The following is a 25118-nucleotide window of genomic DNA, read 5'->3' on the forward strand; positions in this document are numbered from 1 at the left end:
ACTGATCTCACGCTGGTGTAACTCCTGTTGTTTTGGGGGGTTACTCCAGATTTACACTGGTATAAACCAGGTCAGCATTGGCCCCAACAGCTCTGCAGGCATAGGCTGCAAGACGCTGCTCATGGTAAGAGGGGATGTCCCCAGCCATCCCTCATGCCCTATGGCCCAGCGCCCGGGCCTCAACAAGCGTGTGATCAGTAACCTCTCACCACCTGCCGTGGGGCTCTCCCCTCGGCGCCAGCATGAAACGATCCCACCCAAAGCCGCTTAGAAAAGTGAAAACTTTATGGAGTTCCTTAAGTTAGTCTATTGTGAATGCACAGCTGCGAGGGCGGGCAGCAGCTCTGGGGTGCCTGCTTTCCAAGCCCAGCGCTGGGAGGGAAAAGAGGAGTCTGTTCGCAGGCCAAACCAAAGGGCCCCCGCTGGATCTGGAGAGTGGGCAGGCCCAGGCACAGCAATCTGATCTGGCGCTGTCTGGTGGAGGCCTGCACATGCTGCCATGCTCGGGCTCTTGTTCAGAACCCCAGGCCTCGGTGCCTTGTGGATCAAGGTGATCCATGCAGTGATGCACCCTGCTGGAGGTCCATATCCTCATGTGCCAGGAATGCCGCACTTGGTGGAGGGACCCAGTTTGTTGGAGACGTATGGGGCCCTGGAGGCGACATAGCCGAAGCCTGCTGGTCTGGTGGTGGCAGGACAGAGGGAGGGAATTCTCCTGGGAACCCAGGTAAGGGGAAGGGAGGGAAGCTAGATGGTTGTGTAAGGGCCTGAGATCTCCCCCTGCAGACCCAGAGGAGCTCCCCTGACCTCCATGCAACACACCTGGGCCTGGGTGATCATTATAACGATTCAGTGGCCAAGCTAGCCACAGGCCCCTGAGCAGGGCAGCCTTTGGGACTCATCACAAGCTCCCATGGCCTGGGGATCCTGCTGGTGGGGCGGCTGGCTCGGCTCTGCCCCAGGGGACCTTCTGTGCCTCATGGATCCTGCCTGTGACTCTGTGTTAATGCAGAACTGGTTGGTCTGGGGGGGCGACTGCTTTATAATGAGGTGACACATGCTGTCAGGGGCAGACCTCCCGGCCTCCATCCTGCCCCCCGCATGGCTGCCCCCAGTAGAGCTCCTGGTGGAGCTGATGGCAGGTGAGTCCCTGCTGCATGGAGCGTGCCCTGCCCAGTAAGAAACCCCTCTCGCTGGCCCGGTTGTAAGGGAGACGGTGGGTCTGGCCCACTGGCGATGCCGTCCAGGGGCCACGTGCAGCAGGAACGCCTGGGCATGGCCGTCCTGCACAGCGACATAGCACGGTATTTACACAAGGAATGGTGGGTAAAGGAAGGGGTGGGGGCGGGGCCTGTGGAACTGCCACAGCCCCTTGCGGCTCACAGGCTGGCCACGCCCCCCTCACTCGGCAGCTGCCCCGGCGGGCGCTCGGTCTTCACCCGCACCACGCAGGCAGGCAGCTCTTGGGCAGGCTGCGACTTGCTCCCTGCGGATGTGGCCCTCATCCGGACGACAGAGGCTGCAACACACCAAGGGAAGAAAACACGCTTAGCCCATGGGCTGGGTGACTCAAGGTCAGCTGGCTGGCCTAGCAGCTCACTCTCCTCTCCACCGCCTGCAAGTCTCTGAAGCTCAGAACGACCCTGCATAGTTGCAGATTCGCTCCTGGATTTGCTCCAGACTATCTCCAGACTCTGCCCCTCCTAGCTTTAGTCTCCTCCCTACTGCCTCCGCTCATCCAGCACCCACCCACCCTGTGCTGCTGCACAACCCTCCCCACAATACCCCACCCCCTTGGTGCGAGAGCCTTCTGCACTGCAGCCACTACCAGATCTCCATAAAGTGTCATGCCCCTGCGCGTGACGTCTTTCCTACTGCCCCTTGCCCATGGCCTGCTCCCTCCACCTGCATTCCCTGACTCTGCACAGCTTGTGTGGTGGCTAGTACACAAGAATGTTGTTGCGCTGTGTGACCCTGGCTGTTCCCCACGTCAGGACCCTGCTGGATGCACTCCTCCTGCCATCACAGGCACGTATTTCACTGTGCGCTCACAGAGCAGAGCTCTGGAGCCAGGAGATGCGCAACAGAGGCAGGCCCTGACCAACCCCTCGGAATGCCATCCTGCAGGGATACCAGCACTCACATGCATAGGGTGACACATAGTGGCTGCCATAGGAAGTAGTGGAGCACGTTCTTTCCATCCCATGTTTGGAGGGTGGCCGGAGGGTCTTTGCTCCTGCAGAGAGAAGAATTGAAAGAGACCAATTAGCATGGCAAGAGGCTAAAGCCGTGTCCAAGCAGTATGGGGAGTACGGAGGGGCCAGCCCAACAGGGACAGCCCCAGGACAGAGCAAGACTGGGAGTGCAAGCCTACTGGGAGGAGATCTCACCCCCGAGCAGCCATCTTGCCCCCACGGGAATGTCTTAGTTGCTGTCCACACAGCACTCCCCACAGCAGCTTTCCGAGGCTCTGCTCATGCCTCATGACCGCACTCAGTGAGGCTGGGCGCATGGTGTATGTCCATCAGCTACCCTGCGGTGCCCAAAATGCCCAGCCCAGGGAGCTGCGGGGAACCCACTATGGCCACTTAGAACATTTATACAATGGAGCTGGTAGCAGACCCCTTCATCTTTAGGGCCACCCATGCTGACTACAGAACCCAGCATGCAATGTCAATTTTGGGCTGAGTAGCTCGAGTGCCTGGAGCTAGTCCATTGCATGTTGGCAGTGGGGTCACCTCCGCATCTCCACTCTAAAAGCGCAAGTGGCCCCAGCTGTGTTTAGCCCGTGGGCTGAACCCCTCGCCCTGCCCCACACCCTCTGCCAGAGAAGCTGCCCTTCCAACCAACCTGAGAACTCCTTCTCCAGAGAGACACTCCGGTTTGCCAGCTGTGAGCTCACCCTGCCCTTGTAGAGAACTCCGTTGATGCCCAGGATATCCACTTCGCTCTGCAGGGAAGAACACAATGTGCATGGAGATCTCACCTGAATGCTGCTCTCCCCACACCGGCGGCCCCAACTTCCTCCCCGCTGCTAATCTCTTCCTCTCCCCTCTGCCACCCACCTCCCTCTCACCCACAGCCACTGCCCTCCCTGCCCCTCTGTCAGATCAATCCCCTCCAACAGGTTCTCCTGGTGGCCCCATCTTCCCATGCTGGCCCTCGGCCTGACTCTCCAGTGGAGAAGTGGCCCCAAGCCGATTGGTCTAAAGGGAAGTGCTGTGCTGAGATTAGCATGGGAGGGGAAAACACAGGGCAACACGGGCTGGCTTACGTTATCGTAGGTGAGGACTGTCGGGTCTCCGTAGGGGTACATGGTGGTAAGAGCCTTCACCTTGGACAATCGCTTGACGGGGTAGGTGGCATGTGCCTGGCATTGCCAGCAATGCTGGGAGGAAAGCTGCCCATGGCTAGTCATGTCACGCCCGTCATTGCCCTCTACAGCTTGCTCCCTGGGGAAGGAGAAAGCAACCAGTCCGCTGCAGAACCCTGATCTTGACCAGCCAAGAATCAGCCAGTCACCCAGAGGAAAGCAGATGAGCAGGGCTCTGCATGGATCAGCCTGTGCTTGCATGTGGTGAGCCGGGCACCTGAATTAGAGGGCTGGGAAGTACACAGGCGGCATGTGAGGAGTCCGCCATGCAGGCCCGGGAACAGCCAGGTACATGGCACGTCCCTCGTCAGACGCAACTACACGAGAGAAGCCTCCTGGCTGTTTTAGCCGTGCTGGGGACCTGCAGCTCCCTGGGGAATTGCTCACCTTGCTCGCTGCTTAAATGCCAGGTACTCGTAACCGTTGGCACTAGCCGGACGTGGCCGTGAGAGCAGATTTGCTTTTCGGACTGTCACCAAGTGCCTGCACGAAAGTAACGGTACGAAAAGAAGTCAAACAGTGCCCTCTAGTGGAAACATCCTGTGTTCGCCTGGCTCAGCCAGAACTGCGGGAAATGGGGCATTGCTTGATACTCACGGCCCAGTCATCATGGCCACGGGTCTGTCACAGGAAATGCACCTCACTCGTTCAAAGAGCTGCCTGAAACAGACACAACGACTCGCCTTATGCCATGCTCATGCTACGCCGTAGCCTACCGCAAAGATCACAGGTGGCACTGATGGTAGCTTAGAAACACATTTCTTTTGATTTGTATTATGGTAGCACCTGGAGATCCCAAATGAGCTCAGGGCCCTGGACATACACAGTGAGAGCCAGTCCCTGCCCCAAAGAGCTTACACTGTACAAAGGGGAAGGAGGAACCAAAGTGGAGAAATGACTTATTCAAGGTCCCGCAGCGGGTCAGGAGCAGAGCCAAGACCAGAAGCCAGTTCACCTGAGTCCCAGCCCAGTGCTCTGTACACTGACCAGCCTGGCTTTCTAGAGCTCACTCTGTGAATCAGCCCCAGGAGCTCAGGTCAGTCATTCTTGTCTTGGGCATGAGTAACAGTGGAAAGAGAAATATTAACTCCATTTTCCAAACATTCTAGGTAAGACTGAGCATTTGCAGCAGATGTCAAGGAGGCCAACCTGTGCTTAGCTTTTGACACTATGGGCCCTGTGTGTGCGGGCAGCTGGAGGGGATGTGAAGCAGCTGCTCCAGTTTCATTGAGAACCTTGCAAGCTGCCAGGTTAAATCCTGAGCTTCAGGAGAGAGCAGGACCTCCCATGACTAAGGGTTTGTGACTGACGGAGCACGAAGCCAAAGTCCATCAAACATGATATTGAGAAGCCTGTTAGAATACAGAGCATTGGTCATGACAGGGCTGGTGAAGTCCTGCCTGTAAGCCTCTGTGTCTACAATGCTCCCACAGCTGTCCTTGTCTTTAAAGGAAGGTGCCCAAAGAGATTACAGCTCCCAGCAGGCAACCAGGGCTTCATCATGATGCAAGGAGTTTGGCAGCTAGCAGCAGGATGCAGCATTTCTTGCTGGGACTAGTAGTTCTCTTGGCTGCATCTCTATGGGCGTGGCTGCCTTTGCTCCATTTTGTCCAGCAAAGTGCAGCCTTCGACTCTGGGCTGCCTACCCAGGCAGTCCTTGGCGGAGCACAGCCCAGCTGTTCCTTTGTGATCTCTCCAAGGTAGAGCCAGAGGGAGGGCCCAATACTCTGCTCCCCTTCTCAGGACCCTGCTTCTCACCCACTCACCTTTTAAAGCCAGCGGCACTATCAGCATCAAAGCGGGGACCCTCACTCAAATACTTCTTAATGAACTTCCACACTTCCTCCAGCTGCTTCTGCAGAGGGTCCAGGGCCATGTGGTCCAACTGCATAGGGATGAGGAAGAGAGAAGCCAGGTAACCAAGAAAGGATCCCTGCCAGCAGCAGCAGGCACCTCTGTCAGTCTGCACTTTACTCCCTCTGTAATGGAATGCCAAACTGTATTATACTGTTCAGTCATTAGATGGCACTGTCTGTAAAAGACCTTATTTAAGCTAACCTCAGTCATACCTGGCAGAGCACTGAAGGATCTCATAGTGAATACTAAGGTGCCACAAGTACTCCTTTTCTTTTGCGAATACAGACTAACACAGCTGCTACTCTGACATCTGATGTATATCTCTCTGAGAAGTAAGCTCTGTAGTCAGTCCATATCAGATACAGAAGTTTTACCTGCTAGTAGCAACCCTGCAACCTATCATGTACAAGAAGTACATGACATGGTGTCAGAAGTAAGCTAGTGCCAGAGGGGAACAAACAGAAGGAACAAAGCAACAAAGGTTGCAGGAGTTCATCCACATGCCACTCTTAATGCCCTAGAGAACTTCAGCTTTGACAAACCTTCACAGTGGACAGACTGGAAGCAGTATTTTTGCAAGATTTCAAATAACTACAAAGCTCCACCAGTTAACTGGAGATACACAGTTATCATCTTTAATTTATACTATGGGGAAGCAGGCAAAGCATATCTTTAAATCCTTTCAGTTTACTGAAGACAGGCACAAAAATGACTAGGAAAGGGTTCTGGCTATGTTTGATGCATACTTTATACCTCAGAGAAATGTAGTTTATGAAAGAGCATGTTTTCACCAGAGAATTCATCAACCATGGGAAAATATTGAATTTTTTATAAGAGTTCTTCATGTATTAACTGAAAACTGGGATTGCAAAACATGAAAATATCAGAGACAGGTTCCTTATTGGATTAACAGATAAAATCTTTCATAGCAGCTACAGTTGAAGACAGATTTAACCCTAGCTACAGCTATACAGATAACAAAGCAGTCTGAACTAGTCAAACAGCAGAATCAAAGGCAGGAACAACTTGAAAAACCTGAAACTAGCTTAGAAGCTATAAACACACAGTTGATTGTTAAAAGTCATTATCATGAAACCCCTGAGACAAGGAGAGGAAAATCCCAGGCTAAGAGGGTCAAATTCCAGCTTACGTACACACAGTGTAGAAAAAGTCATATCCCAAGAAATATGCATGTCCAGCCAGAGGCTCACAGTGTAATACATGCACAATATATGGACACTTTGCAGCAAACAAAAGCAGTCAAAGAGTTGCCTCAAGGGCCATGGCTTCTGGGATCTATCACTTGTGATGATACAGAATCTGCCTGGAGAGTGAAACTGAATATTAATGGCAAGACTATTGGCTTTAAAATTGACTCAGGAGCTGACAGTCATCTCAGAAGGGATTTACAATCATCTTGAACCCCTTCCAAAGCTGAAGTCAGCTGACACTGCTCTGACTAGCCTTGGAGGTGTTGTGAACTGCAAGGGCCAGTTCACCACAGAAACAACTTACAGAAGCTGTGCATTCAGAATGTATGTGATTGAAGGACCACAGCCCAATAGCCTTCTCAGTTGCAATGTGGCACCCTTGATGGGCCCAGTGAGAAAGGTGGAAGAACTTAGAATATTTTGTGATATTGGACTTTTGAAAGGAGCCCCAGTATAAATCACCTGAAGAGACAATGCTAAACCCTACGACAGGCAGGCTTCCTATCCCATTACTTCATAAAGTAGAAAGTGAGTTATAGAGAATGGAGCGGATTGGCACATCGAGAAAATGTCTGAACCAACAGCATGGTGTGCCCCGCTGGTACCGGTTACAAAGAAAAATGGAAAGATATGAATGTGTGTGGATCTGAAAAGACTGAATGAAGCAGTTGTCAGAAAAAAATATAACCTCCCAACATGGGATAACTTCCCCCCCAAAAGTGAAAGGAGCTACAATATTCTCCAAACCAGATGTCTCAAGTGGACTCTGGCAAATTCCTTTAGCCAAAGAAAGTGCTAAACTGAGTACATTTATCACACCCTTTGGGGAATTTTGCATATGAAGTTTCCCTTTTGGGATTGCTAGTGCACCTGAACATTTTCACAGAAAGACGGCAGAACTGTTAACGAACACACATAGAGCTATAGTTTCCATGGACAATATTTTGACATGTGGGTCTTCAATGGAAGGACACAACAAAACCCTCAGCGAAGACCTGAGCCTAATCAGTCAGTCCGGACTGAAGGTGAACAAGGAAAAGTGCAATTTCTGCCTACCCCAAATCAGGGTTTTGGGACAGACAATAAGCAAAGATGGAATCAGTCCCTTCCAGCTGCTGGCAGGGCAGATAAGCCCATCAGAGCACAGTGCTGCCAGCAGTGATTAGAGAATGGAGCCCAGGCCTGTGCCCTTTCCTCTCCGTCTCTGTGTCAGCTGAATGGATCCCTCAGTGAAGTATCAGCACAAGACTCAGAAGCAGGGGCAGCACACTCCCTCTGTGGGGAGACCCCTGCCACATTAGTGCCCTGGGGCCAGGGCAGCAGAGCTCAGAGCAGCCCTGAGGTAGAAGGGAGTATGTGGGCCAGATCCTGCTGCCATTGGGAGTGACTGCATTTACCTGGGAGGAACAGAGCTGGGCCTGGCCTGCATGCTGCCTTGAGCCCCTGCCCCTCACACAGAGAGGGGCTGGTCGGCCTGTCCTCATGAAGCATGCTGTTTACCCAGGGAGCTGGATGCTGGGAAGGGGGGCACTAGGGAGAGTGATCCTGGTCTCACACCAGTTTCACTCCAGCAGAGTTCGGAGTCTTTCCATTTACATGGTGTGAAAGGAAGATCAGGCTGATGGTGCTTTACACCCTGTTCAACTGCTGCTTGTACCCCAGGCCCCTCCCCCCACTTGCTCTGGAGTGTAGTGATTTCACGTGCTGACCATTCCCTCCCTTCCCGGTGAAGCTGCTACCTTGGAGTCCATGTCACTGAACAGCTTCTCCAGCGCCTTCTGCCAATCCTTGTCCTGCAGGGACATCTTCTGCAGCAGATCCTGCATCATCTCGCTCAGCTGAGTGGTGGCGCTTTGCAGCTCCCCGTGGTTCACCATGGCCTCCAGTGCACTCTTGTCTGCTTTCTAGTGGAGAGGCAGCATTTTAAAGGGCTGGTCCCATCCTAAGTGGCTGTGATGCAGGGACTCAGACCTGGTGGGTTTGGGATTCCACTGCCCCTGCCACACGGCTGCAGCCTACAAAGAAGATACCCTACAAGCTAGGACTTTCCCTCAGTGCAAGTGGTGGGGGTTGCAATTCGGGAGCAGAGGTTGCTGAGCTCTGTGTAGGCTGCATGTGCAGCATCACTAAGGACAGAGTTGGGTTTAGCATGTGGGCAAAGGCATTGTAAGGAGTTTGAGCTGAGGGGCTGAAAGGAAGCGGTTTCTGGAGGAATTCTGCCACAATTTAAGGCTGGTCAAGGTTCCTCAAGCCTCAGAGGCCCAGACTGGCGGTGAGGAGGGGGGATTTATAATAATGGGAGACCTGGATTTGGTACCAACTGCAGGATCCCATCTCTCTTGCCCTAGTTCTACCAGGTGCTGTACAATCCCTGCATGGTGCTGAGAGCTCCCATCCCATCACGAAGAGGATGGGACTGCCCAGGAGACAGGCAGTGGTGGCAGGGCAAGGCTAAGGTCGGGAGGGTGAAAAGAGGGGCAGATCCCTGGGGCTCAATCAGAGATGGGTGGTGTCCCTGACCAGGCAAGAAACAGAAAGGGTTAAATGCCTAGCATTAAGGCCCTGGTCCTAAAGCAACAGAGATACCTATCCTCCTCCTCCTTCCTAGGTGATTAGGCTACACTTCAAAGGGCTGCCTGGACCCAGCTCCATTCACAGCAGGAGAGAGAGAGAATTAGAGAAACTGAGAAATTTATCTCAGTCCTAGCAGAGGGAATGCCTTCTGCTCTGAGACCAGGTGGTCGCAGTACCCCCTGCGAGCCTGCAAGGAGAGCAGCACCCGGGACTAATTGAGATCCCCAGGGAAAGGCTGGGCCACTCTATGCACCATGATCAGAATTTAAGGTCCAGGCACCGGGCTTGCAGCTGCTAGGATTTATTCCCTTTGCTGGATCCTTTCCTGAGCTCTTTCCTAAGCTCCAGGACCTGCCCACATGGGGTGGGATAAGTGCTAGACTGGTGCCCTGCAAGTTCAAGAGCACCATCGGGAGAAATGTGTTCTGTGCCTGGGCCATTTGTGCAGTGAGCGCCGAGCTTGACCCTGTACTGCAAAGCCAAACATATTATGGGGGAGAAGGGAATAAACCTTAGCCCTGAGATCGGTGTCAGGGAGTATCTCCACTCACCACATTCATCTCCTGCTCCAGCAGGGCTTTGTCTGCTTTATTCAGGTCCAGCTGCTGAACCATCATCCGCAGGTTCTGTGGGCAGGCAAAACACACTGTTGTAGTCAAGCATTTCCTAGATGTTAAGGCCAGAAGGGGCCAGTATGATCCTCTAGTCTGTATAACCCAGGGCAGAGAATCTCACCTTCCTGTGTCCAGCCCAGGAACTAGGGGCTGAGTGAGAGCAGTTGTTTTACAAAGAGATGTCCAATCATGATTTAAAAGCTTCAAGGGATGGAGAATTCACCAGGTCCCTGGGCAAGTTGTGTCAATAGTAATTCCCTCATTTAAAAAAAAGGCTGAATTTGTCTAGCTTTGGCCTCAAGACATTGGGTCTCTCTCACTCTACCTGTGTCTGCTGGATTAGATCAGAAACCCTCCTCCCCACGTAGACCTTTGGAGACCATGATCAAGTCACTCTTTAACCTTCTCTTTGTTAAGATAAACAGACTGCGCTTCTTTAGTCTCTCACTGCCTGAAGCTCTGCCTCATTCTTCTCCTGTCATGTCAAGCTGCCTGTATGTGTCAGTCCTGGGCAGGGACAGTCAGCACAGAACTTCAGGGCCAACGAAGCCACAGGGCGGTGGCGGATGCTAGGGTCACAAATCATCCCATGGTCTGTGGCCATGAGTGGCAAGAACTGAGCCATGTCACTTCCCCACCCACCTGGACACCTTGTGCCCCATCTACCCCCTGGCACAGAGGGGTTTGTGGTGTTCCCACCAGGTGCAATGACAAGGAGCACGGCCTTAGCTGCATCTGCTCTGCCGTTTTTCTCACCGCACGACCATGCGTCCACCATGTTTGTGCTGCAGCCCCACCAAGCTGCCTAATTGTGTTTGTCCCAGTGCCTTCTGGAAAATCTGGGCAGCTCTCCCGTCATGCCTGGTGCACACAGCACATGTGGCATCCCACAAGTCATGAAGGGCCCAAGGGTAAACCTCATACAAATTATTTAACCCCTCCCGCCGCTGATCCCTCTGAGGTCCCAAACCAGCCAGAGGCCAGTTTCCTGAGGGAAAGCCCCTGGGATCAGGGACCCAGAATTTTCCCTGGTTAGTGCCAGATTGTTGCTGGCTCTAGCATGCGTGTGTGAGGAAGAGAAAGGCACTTCCCCCCTTGCTTCCCCCACATGGGGGGCAAGCCAAAGGTTGTCCCTGCTGGTGCCCTGGTGGGCGCTGTCCTCCCCAATGGTGGTGCAGGAGGCTCTACACCCAGCAAGGCTGGTCAGGCACACACAAGGGGCCCTGCGCCCTGCTGCCTTCCCCTGACCCCTCCTTGGGGGGGTGCCTGGAAGGTTGCAGTGGGTTTGCTCTTACCTGGAAATCCCCCATGCTGCTCAGCAGTCTCTCCGAGGCTTTCTGCAGCTTCTCGTACTGCTCCTTCAGCTTCTGCACCTGGGCCAGCAAGTCCTTCCGAAACTCACTCCCCTGAGGAGAGCAAGGCACGGTGCCATCTCAGACACCCAGCACAGCGATCGCCACCTCATGCCTTCTAGAGCTAAGGCTGCCCAGCCAACGCCCGGCTTTCAGATGCTCTAGCATCAGGCATTCCCCAAACACCCAGATGGTTCAAATGTGAAACATGAAGCTTTGCAAGGATGAGACCTTGCTGGGGGCTAATGGTTGGATTTCATAGAGTAAAGCTGATACAGGGTGGATGGGACCCTTTAGGAGGGAATTGGTCCAGCCCACCTGTGCCTCACTAACAGCCTTTCAAATGGGGCCTGGTAGAGGGCAGCTAGTCTCTATAAAGAGCCAGAGAGGAACAAGAAAGTGTGCAGATGGGAACAGGTACATCCCTTTTCGCAGATGACTGCTCTAGGGACTAAGCAAAAAGACGTAAAGTAACCATAGAAAGACAAATGAGAAACTCCAGAGTATTTCCAAGTGGGGAAATGATTAGGGATTGAAATTCTCACTTGCAAAAACCAGGGAAATGCTTTTAACCAGGAAGAAAATTTGGGAAGAATGGGACTTATTTTTTTATGGTGAAAAAATTCAGACAGTTCAAAAATTGATGTTCCTTGGAGTAGTGTTTGATAATAAATTAACTTGGAAAGGTCCCATAGATAATATCATACAGAAGTGTAAAAGTTGGATGAACTTACTTAAAAGGGTAGCTGGAAACCAGTGAAAAGAAAAGGAGTACTTGTGGCACCTTAGAGACTAACAAATTTATTAGAGCATAAGCTTTCGTGAGCTACAGCTCACTTCATCGGATGCATTTGGTGGAAAAAACAGAGGAGAGATTTATATACACACACACAGAGAACATGAAACAATGGGTTTATCATACACACCGTAAGGAGAGTGATCACTTAAGATAAGCCATCACCAACAGCCGGGGGGGGGAAAGGAGGAAAACCTTTCATGGTGACAAGCAGGTAGGCTAATTCCAGCAGTTAACAAGAATATCAGAGGAACAGTGGGGGGTGGGGTGGGAGGGAGAAATACCATGGGGAAATAGTTTTACTTTGTGTAATGACTCATCCATTCCCAGTCTCTATTCAAGCCTAAGTTAATTGTATCCAGTTTGCAAATTAATTCCAATTCAGCAGTCTCTCGTTGGAGTCTGTTTTTGAAGCTTTTTTGTTGAAGTATAGCCACTCTTAGGTCTGTGATCGAGTGACCAGAGAGATTGAAGTGTTCTCCAACTGGTTTTTGAATGTTATAATTCTTGACGTCTGATTTGTGTCCATTCATTCTTTTACGTAGAGACTGTCCAGTTTGGCCAATGTACATGGCAGAGGGGCATTGCTGGCACATGATGGCATATATCACATTGGTAGATGCGCAGGTGAACGAGCCTCTGATAGTGTGGCTGATGTGATTAGGCCCTATGATGGTATCCCCTGAATAGATATGTGGACAGAGTTGGCAACGGGCTTTGTTGCAAGGATAGGTTCCTGGGTTAGTGGTTCTGTTGTGTGGTGTGTGCTTGCTGGTGAGTATTTGCTTCAGATTGGGGGGCTGTCTGTAAGCAAGGACTGGTCTGTCTCCCAAGATCTGAGAGAGCGATGGGTCGTCCTTCAGGATAGGTTGTAGATCCTTGATGATGCGTTGGAGAGGTTTTAGTTGGGGGCTGAAGGTGATGGCTAGTGGCGTTCTGTTGTTTTCTTTGTTGGGCCTGTCCTGTAGTAGGTGACTTCTGGGTACTCTTCTGGCTCTGTCAATCTGTTTCTTCACTTCAGCAGGTGGGTATTGTAGTTGTAGGAATGCATGATAGAGATCTTGTAGGTGTTTGTCTCTGTCTGAGGGGTTGGAGCAAATGCGGTTATATCGTAGCGCTTGGCTGTAGACAATGGATCGAGTGGTATGATCTGGATGAAAGCTAGAGGCATGTAGGTAGGAATAGCGGTCAGTAGGTTTCTGATATAGGGTGGTGTTTATGTGACCATCGCTTATTAGCACCGTAGTGTCCAGGAAGTGGATCTCTTGTGTGGACTGGTCCAGGCTGAGGTTGATGGTGGGATGGAAACTGTTGAAATCATGGTGGAATTCCTCAAGAGCTTCTTTTCCATGGGTCCAGATGATGAAGATGTCATCAATGTAGCGCAAGTAGAGTAGGGGCATTAGGGGACGAGAGCTGAGGAAGCGTTGTTCTAAGTCAGCCATAAAAATGTTGGCATACTGTGGGGCCATGCGGGTACCCATCGCAGTGCCGCTGATTTGAAGGTATACATTGTCACCAAATGTGAAATAGTTATGGGTCAGGACAAAGTCACAAAGTTCTGCCACCAGGTTAGCCGTGACAGTATCGGGGATACTGTTCCTGACGGCTTGTAGTCCATCTTTGTGTGGAATGTTGGTGTAGAGGGCTTCTACATCCATAGTGGCTAGGATGGTGTTTTTAGGAAGATCACCAATGGACTGTAGTTTCCTCAGGAAATCGGTGGTGTCTCGAAGATAGCTGGGAGTGCTGGTAACGAAGGGCCTGAGGAGGGAGTCTACATAGCCAGACAATCCTGCTGTCAGGGTGCCAATGCCTGAGATGATGGGGCGTCCAGGATTTCCAGGTTTATGGATCTTGGGTAGCAGATAGAATATCCCAGGTCGGGGTTCTAGGGGTGTGTCTGTGCGGATTTGTTCTTGTGCTTTTTTAGGGAGTTTCTTGAGCAAATGCTGTAGTTTCTTTTGGTAACTCTCAGTGGGATCAGAGGGTAATGGCTTGTAGAAAGTGGTGTTGGAGAGCTGCCTAGTAGCCTCTTGTTCATACTCCAACCTATTCATGATGATGACAGCACCTCCTTTGTCAGCCTTTTTGATTATGATGTCAGAGTTGTTGTTGTCAGACTCCAACGAGAGACTGCTGAATTGGAATTAATTTGCAAACTGGATACAATTAACTTAGGCTTGAATAGAGACTGGGAATGGATGAGTCATTACACAAAGTAAAACTATTTCCCCATGGTATTTCTCCCTCCCACCCCACCCCCCACTGTTCCTCTGATATTCTTAGGTTTCAGAGTAGCAGCCGTGTTAGTCTGTATTCGCAAAAAGAAAAGGAGTACTTGTGGCACCTTAGAGACTAACAAATTTATTAGAGCATAAGCTTTCGTGAGCTACAGCTTCCGATGAAGTGAGCTGTAGCTCACGAAAGCTTATGCTCTAATAAATTTGTTAGTCTCTAAGGTGCCACAAGTACTCCTTTTCTTTCTGATATTCTTGTTAACTGCTGGAATTAGCCTACCTGCTTGTCACCATGAAAGGTTTTCCTCCTTTCCCCCCCCTGCTGTTGGTGATGGCTTATCTTAAGTGATCACTCTCCTTACAGTGTGTATGATAAACCCATTGTTTCATGTTCTCTGTGTGTGTGTATATAAATCTCTCCTCTGTTTTTTCCACCAAATGCATCCGATGAAGTGAGCTGTAGCTCACGAAAGCTTATGCTCTAATAAATTTGTTAGTCTCTAAGGTGCCACAAGTACTCCTTTTCTTTTTGCGAATACAGACTAACACGGCTGCTACTCTGAAACCTGGAAACCAGTGGAATACAGATAAGATACTGATGATGATATAGAGAGCTTTATGGATGCCAGTTTTAGATTACAGATGCCAAGCTTTTGATTCAGCCTCAAAAACAATTCTTAGAAATTTGGAACTACTCAGGCTCAAGCTCTGCTTGACATGTGGTGTAATGATAACCCCACTAGAGTATGCGCTGCCATTAGCCACTCGAGAAACACCTATAAATCTAAGGATGAAACTATTAGATCTAACCTTTTGGGCAAAGGTAAAAGGAATCATGAAAATAAAAGTACAGATTTGTGAGGGTTGCTGGGAGCTTATTAGACAAAATAATATGGAATCTCACAGACTTCCTCATATTATCAGGGACAAAAAACGGGTAAAGGTGACATGTACAAAAGACAAATGGAAAGAATGAAAATTTTTTAGTCATAGGAAGTCCAATTATAGCTGGACAATCATTCCCCCGTTTGTGGATTTGGAATTGTATGAAAAAGAAAAAATGAGGGAAGAAAAAACCAAACATTTTATGACCAATGACATTTCTGCATTTACATATGGAAAATGGGGGCAGCTTTGCCAAGTCTATACAGACAGATCAAAAGATGACAACGTGGGTACAGTGGGAACAGTCTTCTGTGTTTCTAGTCTTGGAACCCAGATATCTAAAAGGCTATTGAATAATGTGCCATTTTGACAGCTGAACTAATGGGGTAATGTTGGCACTAACTTGAATTAGAGCTGAGCGACTGGCTACAGTTGTAATTTTATCTGATTCCTTGTTAGGCATAATGACAATCAGAACAGGAACTTCAGAAAGCTGAAATGACTAATAAGTGAAGTAACGTTCCTAACTCCAGAAATAATGTGTGCTACCTGTAAAGCCCGGAAAATCTGAGGATATCCACTTTATAGCTGCGGATAGCTGCAGACCACGTTTGTGGATCGGATCTGGATACAAATTTTGTATCTGTCCAGGGCTCTAGCTATCTGTGTAACAATGGCATGGATTCCAGTGCATATGGGAATACCAGGAAATGAGATGGATGACAAATCATGCTCTAAAAAACAAGGAGGTGGATATTAAAATACACTTATATAGACAAGAGTGTGGTCATGAAGGTGCTCACAAAAGAATGGCGAGACTTATGGACTAAAGAAACAAAAAGATGAAGGTTCTATGATGTATGCTCAAAAATGGAAGATAATACTACAGTAGAACCTCAGAGTTATGAACACCTCGAGAATGGAGGCTGTTCATAACTCTGAAATGTTCATAACGCTGAACAAAACATTACGGTGGTTCTTTCAGAAGATTAAAACTGAACATTGACTTAATACAACTTTGAAACTTTACTATGCAGAAGAAAAATGCTGCTTTCCCCTTTTTTTTTTTTAGTAATTCATGTTTAACACAGTACTGTGCTGTCTTTGCTTCTTTTTTTTGGTTTCTGCCACTGCCTGATTGTGTACTTCCGGTTCCAAATGAGGTATGTGGTTGACTCTGGTGTTCGTAACTCTGAAGTTCTACTGTATGCTCTGCAGTCATGCCAGAAAAAGTGGAGTAGTCATTTTTAGGGGGTTAACATGTCATTGTGCCTTAAATAATAAGTTAAACATATTAAAAAGACAGAAAGATGGGCTGTGTAATGTTGCAAAACCAAAGAAATTGTTGATTGTGTTCTATGGTATCGTGGGTAATTGTCTATGGAAAGTAAGTTTCTTTATGAAAAATTAAGTTGGCTTGGAATCAAAGGAACTAGTGAGAATGTCAGGAAAATGGAATAGTGCAACAAAAGCCTTACTGTGTTTTCTCAAGGATACTAGACTCAGTGCAAAGATATAAAAAAAAAATACCCTGGCAAAAAAAGAATGAAGAAAGTGGCGGTCCTAGACTCGTATGATTGCTGCATCAAAACCAAACAAAAGACAAAAAGAAACAGGGAGAGGAAGCTGTGACAGAGGCGTCAGAAAGCAGGAGGTGCCTGCAGGAGATCCTTGACCAGGGTGAAAGGTTTGGGCCTGAAAGCCAGAGCTAAAGGGCTGACGAAGGCTGAGGGCCAGGGAGAGCTGACTCCACCCAGAGTGGCCAGCCAAGGCAAGGAAGAGCTGCCCAGAGCAGACCCCAGGGGAAAAGGGGGAGAAGAAAAGCCCCCAGGCCTGAGTTTTGTTTTGAGTTTTGTGTCAATAAACGGGCCTCAATGGAAGGGCATTACTGGATAAAAAAACCTGTGTGAAGTTTAATACAGAGCCCTGAAGAGGGGAAACTGAGGGAGCTGCATAGCCATCCCGGGCCACAAGGGGGTACACAGGAGGCAGTAACACTGTAACATGGGAGCATTAGCATATCACACCCTGTGCCCATGCAATAGAGAATGCCCTTACATAGGGCACTTGGCATGCATGCACACGTAGGCAAGGGAACACAACTACCATTGCAATCACCCCATTTCTGCATCTATGCCCCATTCTGCTCCAGGTCCCTCCCCACTCTCATTGTAGCCATTGTAAGAGACCATGAGAGAAATAAGATGTGCTCTGAGCTACAGTGCTATCTTGGGACAAACACGCACAGCCCTGGACCCAGATCACCTTGTCTTCTTTGCTTTGTAGGCTGCTTATTTCATTTTTCATTCTCTCCAGATCTGCAGCTACGTCATCTGAGATCCCAAGTTTGGCTAGAACCAAATGAAAGACACCAAAGCTGTGTCTGCACGGAGAGCTCCAGGGAATTCCCCCACCACTGTCACATTACAGGCGCAGCTCCATCCCTGCCAGCAATGGTCTTGTAGTCCAGCTGCCAGCGGTTCTACCACTGGCTCACCCAGTCCTGCTCTGGGCACATCCAGGGATGAAGATGCTGGAGCTCTGTCTACACTAGTGCTCCCAATATTGCCAGTCCCAGGTGAGCTGCACCAGTGTGCTAGAGCTGAGGTGAGAGAATGCCCCCCAATTATAGCATGTACATGGTTCTCCATAGGGCAGGGTCCTGAATGGCTCAAGCAGTAAAGGAACCATGGAAGGAAGGTTTGCTTGAAATACAGAGAAGCCTTTGGGGGTTACTCAGACCTGGATTCATAGTGGGAGCCCATCATTAAAGCTAATTCAAGATCAGGCAATGCCTCACAGAGCTACTGGAGATAAGTCACCATCTGTGGGATAAAGGATGATGGGAATGGATGGGGTGAGCCCCAGAGGACATGGCAGTCCAGGCTGCATTCCCAGCTCTGCTGTAGGTACTAATGAGGCCATCAGTGGTAGCTGGAGGAAATTCTCAATGCTTTAGCACTCTGTCCTCCTGCCCTCGGGCTTCCCTCCAAGAACCCCCATCCAAGGTGGGGTGTTCCTGCTGAGAGCAGCCTCACTGCAAGAACAATGCTTCCCTGGCAAGTCAGCACTAGGGAAGGGCAACTCAGCTCTGCAGACAGACTGTAGACCTGGCGTAGGGATCTCCTGCTAGGTTTGCCAACTTTCTAATTTCTGAAAACTGGACCCCCCCTGGCCCGCCTCTTCCCATGAGGCCTCACCCCCTACCCTCTTCTTTCCCAAAGCCCTGCCCCTCCTCTTCCCCCAAGTCCCCGCCCCCCGCCCCCTGCTCCACCTGTTCCCTAGAGGCCATGCCCCCACTCACTCCTCTTCCCCCCACTCCCCATTGCTCAGTTCTTTCCCTCATCCCTCTTCCTCATAGCTTGATTCTCTCCACCCGCTTCCCCCCTAGCTGGGCTTCCTCTGTCTCAGGACTGGGATGGGAGCTGCAGCCTGACATGACACCTGCTGCCTGCCTGCCCATGAGATGCAGGTAGGAGGTGGCCCTGGCTGAGCAGGGACTGGTGTGGGTTGATGACCCAGCACTCCACCCCCCACCTCCCCCCACCGCCCATGGTAACCAGACTTTTGGTGTCCTGTTACATGTATTGACTGGACACTGTCCAGGCTCCCTTTCAACCGGACATGCTGGTTGAAAACAGGACATCTGGCAAGCCTAGCTCCCGCACTTACTGCATCTCTGAGTCCAGACCCGACCTCCTCACGTTTCAGGAGGCAAGATGCTTTTCCCAGCTCCCAACCCTGTGAGCTCCCCCGGGGCTGGGCTCCCTCTGCTTCCAACATCACCAGCAGGAAGAAAGATGCTGAATTCTGGACAATGCTCAAGCCCCAAGCCGGGATAGTCCCCTGCTCCGCCTCTCTGAGAGTTGGCTTCCCCTCCCCCAGAACTGGGCTGGGCCCTGCAGGGACAAACCCCAGTTCCCCTCCTGTGGAGCTGGGCTGGGCCCTGCCGGATAGACACCCTCCCTGCCCCGGGTCCCCTCTCCTGGAGCCGGGCTGGGACCCACCGAATAGACCCTGACTCCCCTCCCCCAGAGCCAGGCTCGGCTCTGCAGGACTGGCAGGCTGTCCAGTCTCACTTGTGTCCCTCCAGGCAGTGGCTCTGACTGCCCAGTAGGAAGGAGCTGGTTGCACCCAGTCAGGTCTGGGCCCTTGCTGTCCTCTAAGGCCCCGGATTTCTCCTGGAAGACAGGCCCAACCCAGGGATGGGAGCGAAGCGTGATGCTGGGGCCTCACCTAGGTGATCCACTTGCTGCTTGAGCTCACTCTCCAGCAGGCTGATACGGGTTCCCAAGGCTTCATGCTTCTCCGGCAGTTGGCACAGCTTGCCAAGGGCCTCCCTGACTGTGTCCCGTTTTGAGTCAAGGCTGGGCACTGGGTCTGAGGGGCTCTGAAAGAAAACACCCCCACGCTGGTTTTAGGGCAGGTTGGTTCCCGCAGACAGCTCAGAAAGGGAGTGCTGATCAGAGCTGGGGGTGGGGAGGATGCGGGGGACTGGCTGGGGCAGTTGGGTCATGTTTGCAGATTCCAAGTTCTCGCTATTGGAAGAACAAAACAGCAACCAGTGTACAGCAATCTCCTTCTGCCTTTGAGAATTGTGCCCACACTGGAGCCATTCACCCGGTCTCCCCAAACCGTAGGAGTCGGCTAATACAGACACTGATCCCACTCATCCCTTTACAGCATCAATCATGACACCACCCACATTATGGAGCTCAGATCAGCCAGGTATCTGGGCTAACCTTTTTGGTGTGTGGGCTCAGGAGTGTCTTGAGTGAGGATGCAGGCTGGTGCTGGTTGCTACACTCCAGGGTGCAGGGTTGTGGCTGCTAGAGGTCCCCCATAGATTTCAGAGGCCCAGTAGCACAGGGAGTAGAGCGATTGGCTGAGGATTATAACCAACCCCTGCAATAATCCCCTGGCGGCATTACTGGATGTGCTGAGGAGTGGTCATCAAGGGGTGAGCTGATCGCAGCAGAGGGCATAGACTGCTGGGTTACAGGGTGAGTGTGTGTGATGGCAGAAGAGTTTACTGTGACCTAGCACACCCTGAGAGTCCAGAGGCTTCAACTTTGCAGCATTCTCTTCCCTCTCTGAGAGAGACACCAACCCTCTTGTGCCCTGGATTGGAGCCGATCAGTGATGAGACTCACATGATCTTGATCTCAGCATGAATCAGTACAGTAGCCCTGCCTCACCCTGCAGGCTCTTAAAATCTGATCAAATGGTGAACAATAACACACAGCAAATCCAGAGGGAGTGGCTTGCCCCATTCAAAGAGTCGTGATGGACACAGGAACACAATTCTCATTGCTCCCAAGATGCTTCTGCTCAACTCTCCCTCGAGTGAGCCCTCAGTTCAGGATAAGGTCCACCAGGCAGGTGGGAATTTGCAGCTACCTTATCAGCAAGCGAATCAAAGAGAGAGCTCCACTGCACTATGTCCACCTGCTCGGGGAAAGAACTCAGCTGTGCCTGCATCTTGTCCTGCATGCAGAGGAAGAGAAAAGGAACTGCACATCAGAGGGGAATAGCTTTGAACTTTATATCAGAGTGAGGGATAGGCAATCCGGGACAGGGCGTGCAGGAACAAACCCAATCCTGCCCCCTGCCAGACCCAAACCTCTCAGCAGATTCAGCAATGGCATCATCCCCACAGTATCTTTCCCTTGCACATGGCCATGGAGTTCAGGTTCCACTTGGGACTGGAAGTGTGGAAGTACCATGATAGAGCCTGTCTGCCGGGGATCTCCAGCCCCAGGAATTTCATTAGGCAGCCTGCTCCCGGGAGATTGTCAGCTCCATTTTGCAAGTTTAAGTGGTTTGGAGAGAAAACTGGCCCTAGGAACCGGTGGCCTTGTAAGGTGCCTGAGGGTGGTCCATTGGGGGCAGGTAGGCAGGGAGAGGCCAACGTGCATGTCACTGCTCAGGGATGCAGCTGGAGGTGGTTCTCTGCAAAGGGGATAAGAGAAGAGTGGGAGGGGAACCTGAGACTCTTGCACAGTATGTGTAGGGGTCATCACTGCTAGTAAGCACAAGCGGGGGTCACACCAGAGAGGCATGCTGGGACACAGCACCCACACAGCAGTGCACACCTTGCGCAGTGACACCCTTAGCAGGCTCTAGAGCCAGCCTCCCTTGCATAGTTCTCCAGGCACTTCCCCAGCCAGCACCTCCTCAACCGGCAGGCCGATCGCCCACCACCCGCTGCCATGCATGGGGCTCTGCAGGGAGCGATGCTGTGCCGAATGCAACTGCCCTCCCACGAGCCCCAGACAAAGCGAGAGTTGATCTGAGCTGCCAAATTCTGAGCAGAATGTGAGGCCCAGAAAAGGCGTTTGTGGCTCATGGGCCATGGACTGAGTATGGCTGCTACGACTTGTGAGCAGCAGGGGATGTTACTGCAGATGATCAGTAGCCAGGGCCCCAGGCCAATGCCGTTCTCAGGAGCAGAGGGTGGAGTGAGGACAGGATACACTCCACACACTCACCCACTGGGTGCGAAGGCAGCAGGAGCCTCCATCACCCTTCTTGTGGGCACCCTACTTACAGCTACCTGCACTGGACAGGCAGGGTGCACCAATACTACAGGCTGCCCTCCTCTCAGGCTGCACCTGCTGTGCCTCGGAGCACAGCAGCAGCGGGACACAGGCCAGTGCTGGCAGGTCCAAACAAGTCGGTTCCCCCACTGCCAATGGACGCTGTGAAGCGGCAGAATGAATGTTGACCGAGCAGCCTTTGGTATAGAGGCCTGGCTGTGCTGCCAGCTGCTCACCCGCACAAAGCCCGGCTTCCGATCCAACGAGCACACAGGTAATATGGCTACTGAGCTGGCGACATCTATGCATCTGGACTGACCAGGCATAAAGACTTCCCCATGAGACTGTGTATATTATACACTGCACCTAGCTTGCTCTTTAGTTGAGCTGTTTGTTACAGATGCTATCACAAATACAGCCACTCAACTAGTTAGGGAATGGAGATGGATTTCACCGGGGAGGTGAACTTGTTGGTCTAGATTCTCCACTAGTGTAAATCATCGTCGTTCCGCCAAAGTCAGTGGAACCCTTATACACCAGCTAAGGATCTGGCCCATTGTTTCTAAAGATTGCTTTGGATTGCCTTTGCAGCCCTGGGTTGTTTGTGAGCTGCTCCCTTGCGCTGGGCACAGATAGTGCTGTGGGACTGGTCACCTGCACCACATGGTATGGAACTGAGCGGCGTAACTAACCCTTCAGAAAGGCCACGCTCTGGTGTCTATGCAAAGGGCACTAAAAATGCAGCATCTCTAATCCCTGTGCTCTGCAGGGCTGAGCGGAGTGGCCAGGGGAGTTGGGCAGCTCGCACCCTGCACAAGGATCTGAAAAGCTTATCTCCTGAGGTTCCCAAACGAAGGGGCCAATGCCCACGGTAAGGCTGGAGCAGGCTCCACTGCTCCTTCACTGGCTGTTGCAGCCCTGCCTGGCTCCTCCTGGCTATGCTCCCTGAGTGTGCGAGCCTTCTCCAAAGCCCTTTACCAGCAGGTTCTCTCTGACTCCCAGAATCTCCCCACTCACCAGCCTGTCCAGGATGGCTTGGATGAGCTGGCTCTGCTGATCCAGCTGCGCGAGCCGCTCTCTCATTTCATCCATGCTGACCTGTTAAACAAACCACATTGGTGGAGAAGGGATAGCTAGGTGATTTGAGCATTGGCCTGCTAAACCCAGGGTTGTGAGTTCAATCCTTGAGGGGGCCATTTAGGGATCTGGGGCAAAAATTGGGGATTGGCCCTGCTTTGAGCAGGGGGTTGGATTAGATGACCTCCTGAGATCCCTTCCAACCCTGATATTCTATGGTGTAATGTGCAGAGGGAATGAGTGGCCAGTGGCATCCTGCCAGCTCCACACTCCAGCCTGTACCCTGGCTCTGGAGTGGCAAGGGAATACCTGATTAACTGCACATGAGCCTCGTGCCCGGGGCTAGCTGAGGCTCACTGATGTCTGTGGTTACACACAGCATGAGAGGGCTGGAAAAAGGCTGCACTGGGGCGGAGCCAGGCAGTCTTGGGCTCCTCCCATTAGCAGCTCAGATCCTCTGATGGAGAGGCAGTGTTCTCTGAGACTCAGCGGGTCCCCTTGGGGTAATTCAGGAATGCCTTTGGCCAAGGACGCTGTGTCCTGGCTTCACTGGTTGGATGGACGGGAGCTGGGGGACAGGGCCTTGGAGGGAAGGGTCCCTCAGGGAACAAAGCAGAGGGGCTTAGGCAGGAAAGGGGAACTGGCTTGCTTGAAAGACAATAAGCATGTCAAACAATCCCAGCAGGGGGCAGCCTCTGGCTACATGTCAGCACCCAACTCTGTCAAGGGAGACCAGGCCTCATGCCTTGGCTCGACAAGGAAGAGCATGGACCAAAGTCTGAAAGGAGCCCCGTGGAGCAGCCTTGGAAGGATGTCAGCAGCACTGTAGCAAGAGTGTGCACGCCAGTGATCTCAGGGCTGTGCTTGGACTCAGGATTTCATGGCTACTTAATTTTGTCCAGTGGGGAGGCTTGTTGTTCCTGTGTCCTCCCATCAGAGCACCCAGGTCTCACTCCAACCCCCACCCCCATCATTTTTCTTTGCTATGGGGAGCAGGAGCACAGGCAGGGAAGCCGGACTCCCTGCAGGCCAGTGCAGTGATACTGAGTCATCAGGGCGCCCCTTTGCCAAGAGTGGTCTCCAAGGGCAACACCCCCAGCTGCCCCTTTGCCATGGGCAGACATATGTACTTGTTGGAAGTTATCCTTCAAGATCCCCAGCTCTTCCTGGAAGGTGTTGATGGTGCTTTGCAGGGAGTAGATGTTGGTGAGCAGATCCTGCAGCATGTTCATGGCCTGAGGAAGCAAAGAGGACAGGGAAATGAAGGAGTCAGCACCAGCTTGAAGCAGACTGGGCAGGACTGGAAACAAGCCAAGAGCACTCTGCATGGACAGTCAGCCTGGCATGACGCAGGAGCCCACACTCTGCCCACCCTGGCGCCAGAGGGCCATACCCAACTTGCTGCCGACTACAGCCAACCAACATCTTCTTTAACCCAGAGAGCATCTGTGGAGACTCCAGGGGCCCAGAAAACAATGTTCTATCTGGAGCCAAGTAGCCTCTCCTGAGATCAAGATGCAGCATTAGATGCTAGGATCTGTAGTTTCCATGGATTACACCTCTGTGTTAAAGGGCAACTGGGGCAAACTCTGTGGGAGACTCCCAGGTCACATTGTCCATCCTGCAGAAATTAAAGCATGGCCACAGTTAAACTGGGGCAGAATACATCCTCGGGGGCCTCTGGGAATGGTCTGCTTCCTTACCTGGCACCATGTACTTATCACAAACAGCACCTATCAGGTGGTGAGAACTGCTGGAGAGTGATGAAGAGTGGTTCAATGAGCCCCGGGCTCTCCTGACTCTGTCACAGCCTGTTCTCTCCTCAGGTACAGCTGGAATAGTCATGCCTCCCTAATGGAAATCTGGCTTCCAGTTTTATCCTGTGGGTGCCGGGCTGTGATCAGGCGAGCATCCATTCCATCACTCGGGTTGATTCAGTTCAGCCTCTATGAGCCCAATTCTCATTTCCTCTCTAGTCACTGGTTTCCTCGCACTGTAAGGGGCCTTACCATGGGCAGAGCAGTGTGAAGAGGTCTTCATGCAAATGAGAATCAGACCTTACATCTTCTACCAGGACCCCTAGGAGAGCAGTGCTGTGCCCTAAGAGGTGTTAGCCATCTCTGGCAGTTGTGATATTGACTATAAGGATGAGGCAGCCTGTTGGCTGTTCTCCCCTGGGGACTCCCTCAGGACTCAGTCCATGCAGAGCAGTCTTTCATGTACAGAATGCCCAGCAGAAGGCTTTGCCTAAAAACAATCCCCAAATTTAGTTTCCAGAAGGGATTTGCTCTCTTCCGTCAGCCTGCTGGAGCTAGAACGAAGAGGGCTGAGCCTTGCTGAGGCTCTGTGACATCATTTACACTCATGCAATGTGGGTCTAAAATGCTACCAAGCGAGACCCTTCCGTGCTGTCACCCCTGGTTGGCACAGGTGTAAATGGCTCCATGGGGGAGAGTCCAGCCCCATACATCACGGTGAGTATGAACTGCTATAGGTCAGAGGAGAATCAGGTCCTGGATACTTTACAACAGAGCTGTGAGGGGGGTGCAGAGACCCCATGCTGCAGAGGAAGGGGCCAGAGAGGTCCTGGGAGCAGGACT

General features: G+C 51.5%; 1 protein-coding gene across 1 annotated transcript in view; it reads right to left on the minus strand.

Moving 5' to 3' along the window:
• Positions 1–264: 264 nt before the first annotated feature.
• C10H16orf96 (chromosome 10 C16orf96 homolog) overlaps positions 265–25118 on the minus strand; it is a 30561-nt gene continuing 5707 nt past the window's right edge. Inside the window, exons 2-16 of the mRNA XM_043493992.1 lie at positions 23649–23753; positions 22459–22539; positions 20303–20389; positions 19139–19292; positions 17168–17253; positions 10925–11035; positions 9567–9641; positions 8181–8345; positions 5140–5258; positions 3971–4033; positions 3761–3856; positions 3275–3452; positions 2851–2950; positions 2144–2236; positions 265–1519 (exon numbers count right to left, since the gene is read on the minus strand). Coding sequence (XP_043349927.1) covers positions 1380–1519; positions 2144–2236; positions 2851–2950; positions 3275–3452; positions 3761–3856; positions 3971–4033; positions 5140–5258; positions 8181–8345; positions 9567–9641; positions 10925–11035; positions 17168–17253; positions 19139–19292; positions 20303–20389; positions 22459–22539; positions 23649–23753 — 1653 coding nt within the window. The 3' untranslated portion in view covers positions 265–1379. The remainder of the gene's footprint in view (positions 1520–2143; positions 2237–2850; positions 2951–3274; positions 3453–3760; positions 3857–3970; positions 4034–5139; positions 5259–8180; positions 8346–9566; positions 9642–10924; positions 11036–17167; positions 17254–19138; positions 19293–20302; positions 20390–22458; positions 22540–23648; positions 23754–25118) is intronic.

Source organism: Dermochelys coriacea, chromosome 10, assembly GCF_009764565.3.
Source record: "Dermochelys coriacea isolate rDerCor1 chromosome 10, rDerCor1.pri.v4, whole genome shotgun sequence".
Classification (NCBI taxonomy): Eukaryota; Metazoa; Chordata; order Testudines; family Dermochelyidae; genus Dermochelys; species Dermochelys coriacea.